This window comes from Crocodylus porosus, unplaced genomic scaffold (genome assembly GCF_001723895.1).
Source record: "Crocodylus porosus isolate Cpor-Errol unplaced genomic scaffold, CroPor_comp1, whole genome shotgun sequence".
Classification (NCBI taxonomy): domain Eukaryota; kingdom Metazoa; phylum Chordata; order Crocodylia; family Crocodylidae; genus Crocodylus; species Crocodylus porosus.
The window spans coordinates 24,581,414-24,593,502 of record NW_017728918.1 but is presented as its reverse complement, the minus strand read 5'-3'; the positions used below and the strand labels follow the sequence as shown (position 1 = coordinate 24,593,502).

At 43.8% G+C, this 12,089-nt stretch overlaps 2 protein-coding genes across 2 annotated transcripts in view; both read left to right on the top strand.

The window, feature by feature from the left end:
* CUNH2orf50 (chromosome unknown C2orf50 homolog) overlaps window positions 1–1,121 on the top strand; it is a 6,352-nt gene extending 5,231 nt beyond the window's left edge. Inside the window, exon 3 of the mRNA XM_019537402.1 lies at window positions 768–1,121. Coding sequence (XP_019392947.1) covers window positions 768–959 — 192 coding nt within the window. The 3' untranslated portion in view covers window positions 960–1,121. The remainder of the gene's footprint in view (window positions 1–767) is intronic.
* A 3,735-nt stretch (window positions 1,122–4,856) lies between these two features.
* The window catches only part of PQLC3 (PQ loop repeat containing 3), a 24,928-nt gene continuing 17,695 nt past the window's right edge, over window positions 4,857–12,089 (top strand). The window contains exons 1-2 of the mRNA XM_019538137.1: window positions 4,857–4,862; window positions 11,701–11,797. Coding sequence (XP_019393682.1) covers window positions 4,857–4,862; window positions 11,701–11,797 — 103 coding nt within the window. The remainder of the gene's footprint in view (window positions 4,863–11,700; window positions 11,798–12,089) is intronic.

The following is a 12,089-nucleotide window of genomic DNA, read 5'->3' as shown; positions in this document are numbered from 1 at the left end:
AATTTTCCTGGAATGTCTTGCTTCCGTGCAAGTCAATAGTAAAAAACAACAACATTGATTTCAAATGGGGACAGTAAGTCCTGATTGCAAACAGAGCATAAGCGCAGTCCAGCAGCTTGAAGACCATCACTGGGCTGGTAAATCTGTTGTAGGGGAGGGGAGGGGAGGGGAGGAGAGGGGGGCAGGTATTTTTACAAATGTGCATCCCAATTATTTTGGTCCCAGTCCTACAGCCCTTCTGGATTACACCTCACTGGAATAACTGAAACCTCCTTACTGGAATCATTGGGAAACTGCCTACATAAAGTCACAGGACTACCCCTCCCTTTTATACTTTAAGATAATGAATGACAACACAATTAAAAAGCAGACAATTCAATGAGACAATCTGAAACTGCCTTCTGATGAAAGCTGTGCATAAAATGCTGGGTACTCAATTTACTATTTAGAAAAACTATCCTCTCTTTGCTCTGTTGGAGAAGATCATTGTTTGGGATTTTTATTCCTTTCAACAGAGAATAAGGGTCAGTCTTCTCAGAACATGATTGGATTCTCCTTGATTTCAATTAATTATAATTAATTGTACTGCATCTACACAGCATGTTCACATACATTTACTGAATAAGACATAGGAGAAAATTTCCAAAATTCTTAATAATTTTTCCAAAGTGATTTGGGCACTGCAAAGCTGAAGTCTCTTTTGAAAATGGAATATATGTGTTTTTGAAAACATAATCTGTAACACTCTTTTTATTTATGTTACCTAGGGCAAGAAAAAGGAGCAGAAACCACTACCAAAATATGTATCTGTGTTTTCTGAAACTATCCCCAACACCACCAACCAGACTATCGGCAGCAGAATGAACACTGAATTGGGCAGGATGCTAGTGAACTTGGATTACTTCATCAACAGTGGAGGACGAAAGAAGAAACTTGAAAATGAGCTTCAGCCTTCTTAGTGGTAGAAAGAAGATGCTACCAACATTTTTTTGCAAGAATCCATATTAAGGAATGTAGCAGGTGGAATGATAATGCATCAAATGTTTCCCAAAAAGACTGGTATCATTGCTCCACATGACATTTTTTCAAGAGTAAAAATGGACCTTGTTCCTGAAAGCCTTTTGAGGAAGTTCTGTTTTCACTTTGGGGGAGAGGTCAAAGCAGATCAACATATGTATTGTTAAGACTACAGGGCCCAATCTTGTTCCTATCACAGTCAAATGGTAATTTTGTCATTAATTTTAGAGGGAACAGGAGCCAGAATGCATCTTCTGCTGAATGTTTGTATCTGCTGAGAACAAATAACAAAGGGAGATCCTAAAATAACTAAAGATGATCACAACATCTTGCAGAATCATATTCCTTTTTTAATTTTGAAAAATCATTGGGCTGTAGAGTGGTAAGTTGCTGTTTTCTGTCTACTAATTTTAACAGGGAGCTGGGGACTGAACAGTGTACAGGAGAGACCAGTTCATAGAAAACTGATAGGCTGCAGGAACCCAGTGCAGAACCAGAGGCTCTGCAGTAAGGCAATAGGGCAGAATACTTATTATGGTGCTGGCAGCACACCAAGAATACCGTAGGACAGAGTTCATCCTGGAGAAGGAAACTACTACTGCAGAGAACACCTGCAGTGGATCAAAAGAAAGTACATGATTCCCTGGCTCATGGCTTGGTAGATATATAAATCCAGGCTGAGTCCAGAGAAGGAGGTTGGCTCTGGAGGCTGCCAGGAAAGGAGCTCTGCATGGCAATAACTGCATCTGAGGGACTGCTGGGGAACTCCACTGCCCTGCTGACTGCAACTGTGCGGGGTATCCTGGGCACTTCTGGTTGAGTTACAGCGGAGGGGCTTACCTTTTTGTTGTAGTTATTACAGATAGACTGTATGGGGACTAGCAAGGGGAGCTGGAGGTCCCAATAGTGCCAGGAAGGCACAAGGAGCCTTGGGCTTGCCATGACAGTGCACAAGCTACAGTCTAGCCCATAAGAGGCAGAGGTTGGAGTGGGCCACATGTTGACCTGGGGCTGCAAACCCACTGGCATTTTTAGAGATACAGAGGCCAGAGGGATCCACATATTGAGCAGGGCCTGTGACCCTGCTGCAAGCCTGGTAGGCCCAATTAAACATTAACAGTTAACACCTGCAAGGCACGGTTGTGGCTAGAGGGGAGGTTGGAGACCATGAAAGTGACCCTTAAGTTTCTAGTACACTGACCAACAGCAGACCAGAAACCACTCTGGGGCATGGGCACCCTCCCTGTTTCCAAGTTAAACAATTCCAGCAAGGCATGGCAGGGAAGAGAGCTGCAGATAAGACTAGCTCCCAAAATCTAGTCTCACACCCCCATAAACATTCATCCTTGAATTGAAGAGATTCCTAGCTCCTAGAGACCCTGGCTGTGAAAGGAGACCATTATCATAGTGAAGGTGACATTTTCTATAATACCTAGAGCCATTTTCTTAGTGGCCTTTGAAAGTAAAGAGCAAAACTTTGGTTTTGACCTGGTGTTCTATAAAGATTCAGAGCTGAGCAGAGCATTGGGGTGATGCAAGGAAGACAGCCATTTTAGAGGCCAATTTTAGCTTTTTACAGGTAGAATGATCAGCCTGGTAGCATAACTAGGGCAGGGTCAGTGGGGTACCATCCCCAGATGCCAATTTAAAGGGGGTACCAACAATACCCAACATTGTACCACATCCCTGGTCTCTGGTGCTTGGCACTACTCCTCTCCCTTGCTTTGCTCAGGGCACTGAAATTGCTTGTTATGACTCTGGCTCAGCGCCAATTAAACAGATTGAATCTACTGAAGACGAAGCCATGTAATACTGAAGCATGGCTTACCACCTGAAACCATGAAGTTCTCTAGTCAGACTTGGGTGCAAAGATTTTTTTTTTTTCTCGTAGTTGCAGCTATTTCAGACTGTAGCATGCCAGAACTTAGACAAACTTGACAACAAGGAGCCGAGTCTCATAGAAAGTTGATGGGACTTCAGAGAGACAAAGGGATAGTTGGCATATAATGTTCTCTGTGCTGGGGGTAAAGAAATTGTAGACTTGGCAGTAGGTGACACTGTCACCTACTGCTATTTAAGGCTTTGCTGGATCTAACAGGTTCCCTAATAACTTCACATGTTTTAAGGGTAGAGGAAAGGACTGAATCTAAGGTACCACAGTAATGTATTCTGGAGATGGAAGAACACAACACTGCAAATAGGTTGGAAGGTGGACAGCGACATTTAAATGCTTTGCCATTAGCCCTTAATGGGACATAGTTATTCAACCTCATCTCAGTTATAATTTGTGAGGATTTTGTAATTTGGTATGAAAACATTTAAATTGATATGGCTGGCAACCTCCAGATGGCACTCCAAACCAAACAATACTCTGGAAGAAAATGGTTGCAGCAAAACACCATTAAGCAATGAGTTGTTAAAACAACATTATCATAGATAGTGGGTGTGTCTACATGAGATGCTTTACTGTGCAGTAGACTAATCTACTGCACAGTAAATCATCACTATGTAACCATGCACTGAGCTACTGCACAGTAGATTAGTCTACTGTGTAGTTTTATACTACCTGTAAATACAGGTAGATTTACTGTGCGGTAGCACATGGTTACATAGCTAACCTGGAGGAAATTGCTCTGGATCAGCCCAGACAGCAGGGGGATGAAGAACAATCCCCTCCCTTGGGAGCTGCCTGCTGCCAGGGCCAGCTCTGATTGCAAGACAAGTCGGGGACAATGTCCCCTTGCCACGGCAGTAGGCACGTGTGGCCCCCAGCTCCAAGATCAAAGCTGGGGACCGGGACATTGCCCCCTGCACTGGGAGCTGCCTGGTGCTAGGGCCAGCTCTGGTCAGTGAGCCGGGACGGGACAGTGTCCGCTGCCTCTGCAGCAGGCAGGTCCAGCCCCCAGCTTCAAGATCAAAGCCGGGGACTGGGACATAACCTCCTGCAGCAGCCTGCTCCCTGGCCAGGGGGCAGCTCCCAGAGTAGGAGGCAATGTTCTTGGAGCCAGGGGCTGAACCTGCCTGCTGCAGGGGCAAGGGGACTTGTCCCCTCTCAGGTCTGCAATCAATCAGCCCTGGGACCAGGAAGCTGCCAGGAGCAATGTCCCAGCCCCCAGTTCTGATGATGGAGCTGGGGGTTAAGAACTGCCTGCTGCAGGAGCAGTGGACATTGTCCTGGCCCAACTCCATGATCAGAGTAGGGGTTGGACAGCAAGCAGCTGCCTGGGGCAAGGGTGGGTAAGGAAAGGCAGTTGCCCTGAAGATGGGACAGCTCCCCCCTACCCCCTGAAGTCCAGGCCTGACACTGGTGCCACCTGCCAGCCCAAAGGAGTCTAGAGATTCCTGGGACTGCCATATAGTAGCTGGGCAGGACAGGAGTATCCTTGCCCCGAACTGCTCCTGTCAGGATCAAATTTGCTCCTGATGGGTGCATGCTTACTATGCAGTATTTTACGGTGCAGTATTTTCCTGCGCAGTCAGTTTTCTGAGTATTATTTGCACATGTATACATGCCCAGTGAATCATATTTTCAGTTCAGTGGAGTTATTCTGGATTTATGAAAGTTTACTGAAAGAGTAACTTCAGGTTTACTCTGAGCACAGAATATTTTTTTTTCTGAACTGCATCAAGCAAAATAATGTAAAAGTAATGTCAAGGGATTTGCAGCAAAAAGTCAGAATTGTTTGTCATTTAATTAAAAGTGTTAATGGGTTAAAGTGTTTAGCTGGTGAAAAGTTGTAAGGCCTTTTCAGAATTATTTAAATTTACTGCTGGAATGAATAGTTTTTCACCTTGAATGTATGTTAAATCAGCCTTCTTTATTCAAAAGTTTTGGCACGATGGAAGTAGGTGAAAAAACATTTTACATCTTTGCTACTTGCCAATGAGAAAATTCCAAAGCTGTTTGTGTGTAATAAGGGAAATGACTTTTCAAGACTATCTGGTATCAGAGAGGATGTGGAATTTGAATAGATATAAGACTTAATCCTAAGGGTTCTGCTTTAGGTGAACAGCTGCGACTCCCACTGAAATTCCATGCACAAGTACAATGAAGTATGTAGAAATCAGATTAATTTAGTTAGTGTACCCAAGAGCAGATTTGGTCCATAAAAGATTTTTGTTTTTATATATGTGTCAAGGCGAACAGAGGTTAGATCTGTATAAAAATAAATTTTGTTTAAAAAAAAAAGAAGAGAGCAAGCAAGACTTGTTGGTTTGGTATCCTAGCTGAAATTAGACTGTATCCCTAAATAGCATGTTCGTAATCTCCATAAGTTTCTTAAATTTTGAAGTCTTCTATTTGGCTGTAAATGTAAGAATAGCATCTCTAAGAGCGTGATTGTGCCCACATTCTCACACAGACCTCCTGAAATCAGTAACTCATCTGAAAAGTTTGTTCCAATACACTGTGCCAGGAAGCAATGAGAACACTTTCGAAATGTCAGACTTAGACTTTCATTCTGGGCATATGGTTGCAAGTCACTGTCATTTTCTTCCAACAAATGTTTATATTGTTTTCACTCACAAATAGTGGGCCTAATTCTGCTGTCCTGACCCAGGCAATGCTCCTGCTAAAATAGACAAGGTCCTGTATATCATACTTATATGATATAAAGCATGTTTCCACAGTATGAAGAAGGGTCCTGATTATATGCAAGTAGTTTTACTATTATACTGTACTTTAATGAGACTACTCACTGTTGTAAAGTTACCCCCATATGTACATGTTGGCTGGATGAGGGCCTAACTTACATTTCACTTCTTAAAACCCCTGGTAAAAACAACAGTTTTGCAAAAATCTTTGACCAAGTAGTTCACAAATTTGTAAGCATGCCTGAGTTTGTGCCAAAACATACAAGAATTTTCAGCTTAATCAGGAAAGTGTGCAGCCATAGAAAAACAGAACTGTGCTGCCCAGTTTCAATGTGTGATCAAGTTAATACCTTGATTTTATGATTAAGCTAACTGAAAAGAAGATTAAAACTGGTTTTGAAGTGCTGGTAGGCAACAGTTGGATATTAATAGCTTATTTTTCCCCAAAGGTGCTGAGTGCACACAACTCCAATTGAAACTGATGGGAGCAGCAACTTTAACAAAAAGCAGGCAATCATGCTTTTCCATTAACAAATGTTTCCATAAGGAAAAAGATTGTTTAGAAAATTACACAGACATATCAGTTACAGTGCAACCTGAATAATCTGAATGAGTAAAAGGTTGCATGGAGCTGGAAAATGATTTCCCTTTTTTTTGTTTTTACCCATTTCAGCAGGGCATATTAGTCTTCTCTGAGCCTTGGGCTGCGGTGATGAGTTAATTTAAAAGTACTTGCGGTCTTTACACTTTAAGTTGCACTACATACAAAACCTAAAAGTAGTTGGAGATCTAACCAAGACTGCAACTGTGTTTGAACGTAAGAAAAGGCAGGTGCAAAAACATATCTATAATCATCATCCAGTTGCTTTCTCAGTCTAACAGCGCCACTTCTGCTGAATCTTAAACTTTAGCCAACTAGACTTCATTTATAATAATATACATTTTTATATAGAAAGTCAGAATAGATGATATGGGCTTTAAAAACTATGAATAAGCCATGGAAAAATAATTACAATTAATATATCTTGTACATCTTGAACTGTATTGTAAGCTTTTGTAAAGTGCTCTTATAGTACACAATTTTACAAGCTTTGTCATCAGATCCCAAATAAGATGTTAAATATTAGGACAATCATTTTTCCAGATTTTGTATATGCATATTATTTGTATAGTTACAAAACAAGTATGGGTTTAGAGTATCTGCATCATTCTTCAGTCTGAAAAGTATTTTTCGAGCACTCTTACATTAGTTCTACCAGGTGCACTCAGACATTTTTAGTGCTCCAAAACTACACATAGCATAGGTTCTCATTTCAGGGCCTGCTCGTAGACAAAGAAAATATTTATGTGAAATGTACAGTATATATTTAGCAGTAGCTTGCCTACTGTATATGTCTGGATTTGTTATACTTTGCCACTTTATAAGGGTAGAAATATAATTCTCCAAAGGTATTTGTTGATGATTTTCCATAAAAAGTTCTAGTTTAAGGGATTTATTTCCCATGTAGCTCAAAATATATAGCAATATTGGTGATGACTGCAAATTCAATCATGTTTCTTAGAAAAGCCACATAACTTCCACTCTTTCTGCCTTTTAAAATTTCTAAGTTTCAAACTAATGTGATCCACTGCACTTCACAGAAATCATTTCAGTGGGCACCATTATGATATGATTTATCATGGCATGACCAAAGAAAAATGTTACATGTCAGCACTCAGATGCCAAATTGCAATCGTTTGTGAATGGACATTACATATCTGACTCTTTTTGGCTTGCCACCCACCCGTATTCACTACTGCATGTAAAAGTAGAAAGATCTGAATTGAAGCTTACCTTTTCGCAGGCTACTATCTTAGTCATTTGTGCAAAGATTTGTTTTGTTTGGGAGTTTTTTGGTTGCTTATTTTCAAATTGATGATAACTTGCCATAGCCCCAAGCAGCCTTTTAAAGTCCCACCCAGATATGACATCCCTAAAATGTTTAGGTAATTCAAGGGTTTCTAAGTGAAAAACTCTTCTAGCTCTTTTAAATTATTTCATTCCTATTTAGTACCCCTGCTCTCTGCCAGTCCTTCACAGCACCCAACAAAGCAGGCTGTCACTTTAGAAAGCTTGTGCATTTCTAAATGAGTTAATTGCTAAGGGTGTCTATATGTGTGCTCTGGGTTGGGGGGGTGGGGGTGCTTTAATAAGAATGGCTCCCAGACAGCCATTTTTACTTTTTTTTATTTTTACTTGATGTTTTTGCACATTAAGTTCTTCTCACAAAAACAGCTACTACTTACCAAGCCATGTTATTTCAGATACCATGTCCATCCTCAGCATTGACTTACAGATGCCAGTGGAACTGCTCTGGTGAAGATGAACGAGCCATTTCACAAAGCAAATACTGAATCAACGATTTATATTTTTGCTTATTACAGTACTTTCATTCAAGCCAAGCAAAGTTTTTTTTTCAACCTAAACTTCCATAGGCCTTTTTGTTCTCCCACTAACAGAAGTATAGGGCAGACCGCATGCATAAAACCACTTAATCTGCATGCAGCCTTCAGCGCTTCTTTTGCCTTCCTGTCAGGCAGTGTTTCACATGAAACAAATAAGAATCTGCAGGACAAGCCCTAAGTGCATGGGGTACCAGGTAATCAATAAAACAGGCATTCTGCTCAACAGCGTACAGGCTGGGGAGGGCTTTTTATTAGAAAGCAATGCACTACAATGACGAATGTTTCCTGGTTTTCCAGGAATTTCCCAGGTTTAAGCATTTGTGCTGGCTTCCAAGTACAAACAGCAAAACAAACCATTTTCCCCAGTTTTGGCTGGGCCTTACCTGGCCTGGGATATTTGGTTACCAGCCTTTTCTCTCCTTTTGCCTCCTCTGTTGTTCTTGTACAGACAAATTTCCAGTAACTACCTGTAATGCAGTTCCTACGCCTTACCTTTCATTAATGATCTATTTGGAAGACGGGATGGACTGCACCCTCAGCAAGTTCACAGATGACACCAAGCGGTTGTGGGGGGAGGGAAGGGAAGGTGTAGTAGATGCACTGGAGGGTAGGGCTAGGATTCAGAATGACCTAGACAAACTGGAGGATTGGTCCGAAAGAAATCTCGTGAGGTTCAACAAAGGACAGGTGCAAAGTCCTGCACTTAGGATAGAACAGTCCCATGCACTGGTACAGGCTGGGGGCTGACTGGCTGGGCAACAGCTCTGCAGAAAAGGACCTGGGGCTTACAGTGAACAATAAGATGGATATTAGTCAGCAGTGTGCCCTTATTTCCAAGAAAGCTAATGGCATACTGGGCTGCATTGGTAGGTGTATTGCCAGCATATCAAGGGAAGCGATTATTCCACTCTATTCTGCACAGGTGAAGCCACATCTGGAGTACTGTGTCCAGTTTTGGATCCCCCCCTACAGAAAGGATGTGGACAAGCTGGAGATAGTTCAGGGGAGAGCACCAAAAATAATTTGGGCACAGAGGTACATGACTTGTGAGGAGAGGCTGAGGGAACTGGGTTTATTTAGTTTGCAGAAGAGAAAACTGAAGGGGAATTTAATGGCAGCCTTCAACTACCTGAAGGGGGTTTCGAGAGAGGAGGGAACTGGACTGTTCTCAGTGGTGGCAGACAAACAGAACATGGAGAAATGGTCTCAAGCTGCAGCAAGGGGGGTTGACGTTGAACATCAGGAAAAACTCTTACTAGGAGGTTTGTGAAGCACTGGAACAGGTTACCAGAGAGGTGGTGGACTCTCCATCCTTGGAGGTTTTTAAGGCCTGGCTAGACAAAGCCCTAACTGGAGTGATCTAGTTGGGGAGCTTTGAGCAGGGTTTGGACTAGATAATATCCTGAGGCCCCTTCCAACTCAATTATCTATGATTCCTCCTCTTCCAAAAGTTTGTTACCTGGCTTAGAGCAAAGTGGCTGCTCTGCCGTATCTGCCTCCCTCAGAACCCAGGGTCAACACAGGAACAAAGGCATGTGTTTTAGGTCCCAGAGCAAAAAGACCTTATGATACCATCAGCATAAGGCAGGGGTGGGCAGTTGTTTTGGTGGGAGGGCCACTATAATGAGTTTTGGGGAAGCATTAAGGGCTGCAAGGATAGTGCCACCTCTTGACAGATGCCCTGCCCCCTGGTTGCCATCTTGGGATCAGAAGTCCCACCCCTGAACCCCTGACCTTTGCCACTAGAAGTCCCTCCCTTTGCTCCAGAAGTAGGCCTTCTGCTTGGGGGGGGGAGTTGCCATCTTAGAACCGGGAAAAAAATCGTATACTAAAAATCAAACATCTACTATAAAATATTTTAAATTAAAAAGTAATTTTGCCATTTTACATGTGTTTCCATAGTATGTGTATGTGCATGTGTGTGGATAGATAGACAGATAGATATAGAAGCATCTGACCCCACCACTCCTTCCTGCCTAGGCAGGGGGTCGGACTCGATGATCAGTTGAGGTCCCTTCCGACCCTAGCAGCTAGCATCTATGAAAGGTCATCAGTCACATGTTTAGAGACTGCATCGCCTAGCCCATGGATTTAAAAACCAACCTTCCCACAAATTAACTTAGGGCCTTTTCTTGCCTTCTGGTTTTGAACCCTTAAAACAGGGGCAGGCAAAGCCATGACGGTGTGGGGCCAGGGTTTCCAGGGAGACCGGCAGGATACGTAGCTGGGTGGGGAGTTGCTCTGGGGTCGGGATCTGGCAGCAGTGACAGCATGGTCCAGAGCTGGGGCACAGCTGCAATCCACTGCCCACAAGCCCCAGGCAGGGGTGCACAGGCAGTGGATCACAGCTCTTCCCTGGCTCCAGACCACACTGTCACCACCAGGTCCCAGTCCTGACCCTGAAGTAGTTCCCTGCCCAGCCCTGTGCTCTGCCAGTGCTGCTGGGGCTGGTCTCCGTGGAAACCCCGTGTTTACACTGTCACAGCTGCAGGGCTCCTGGCTCTCCTTGGATACTGGCCAAAACAAGGTGGGCAGGGGCTGCTGGGAAATGGAGTTCGACTGCCTGCAGTATCTGCCATTTTGCCCACCCCGCCTTAGAATCTGTTTTCTCAAAGCTGCTCTCCGGAAGCATGAGGGCCAAAAATTTATTTACTTTGATTTTAAAAGAAAATTTGTCCAGACTTGAAGAAAAACACCAACTACCAAAGGAGTTGCAGACACTGTGTGAGGGATGAGGAATGGAGAGCCCACTTCAGATCATGTGCTCCACATGCACAGAAGCAGAAGCTACAACTTCACCCTGAGGAGGAAAAAGAAACCCGTCAAACTCAGACCAAATATCTTAACATGGATTCAATGTGTAACACCAGAGCCCTGCCCTGATGGGATTAAATTACCCTGGGAAAACAGGGTGACCAAACCTGCACAGCCACGTGAGGCTGGAACAGGAGCCTCCTACCGACTGTGCTTCTGCTCTTCAGAGCACAAGGAATGAGACAGGAGCCCCAGGCGCCTGTGCTTCCTCTAGGATGGTGGGTGCACAGCCGAATCTGCCTGGCTGCTGCTTCTCTTCAGGTTTGGGTGCAGGAGTCTCTGGTGTCTCCTGTTGCCACGGGCAGAGGCTCCTTCCTCATAGCCTCTGATGATGCCAGTTCATACCCCCCAGAAGAGCACCCAAGTGGCCAGGGCTTACCCTCACTGCAGATACCTGGGTCCTCTGCAACCAGGGTACGTGCAGGCCCAAGACAGCAGCAGGGGAGTTGCGGACGAGGGTGTTGTGGAGGGAACAGCTGTGTGCACCACCCGCTTCCCCCTGCTGCCCTGGGCCAAGTCGGACTTCCTGGCCTAGGCCCAACCTCTTTGTGAACCATATCTAGCCTGTGGGCTACCAATCCCTGATTTTAGAGGTGGTTTGGAAAGAAGGGGGCCCACTAACTGAAAGACTAGTGCACAACTGCTGTCTGCCACCACAGAAGCCAAGAGGCTTTCTTACCGGGTAAGCATCCTGCTTCCTTGACAGGATTGGTGAAACCCATGTATGTACTATGCTCAGCTCTTGCTGAAAGCAGTAGAAACTGAGTCTTCAAAAGGGGCACTCAGCACTTCACAGGATCAGGCCTCTACAGTAATGAGTCTTCTCATTAGCAACAAACTCCATTCTGCAGTCATTACATTTGCAGCGTGCAGCCTGTGTGTGTTCATCTTTCTCTCTGCCAGGCTTCTGTTTACTGCTCTGAGCTGGGTCTGCTCTCAGAGATATTGGTAGAAAAATATCCATTTGATTCCTGTGGAGGTTTTTTTTTTTTTTTATTTTTATTTTTTTTTTTATTTTTTTTTTTTTATTCCTGTGGAGGTAGAATGAGGACCTTCCACCTTCCAGCTGATATAAAAATCACGGTTCGTTTCTTTGGAGGCTCACGAATAATAATCCTTCAGGCACACATTGTTAGTAACACAAAGGATATATTTGCAAATAGGGTCAGAGTGAAGACAAAAGACCACTCTGCCCCCGAGGAAAACTCTTAGCCGGCTTT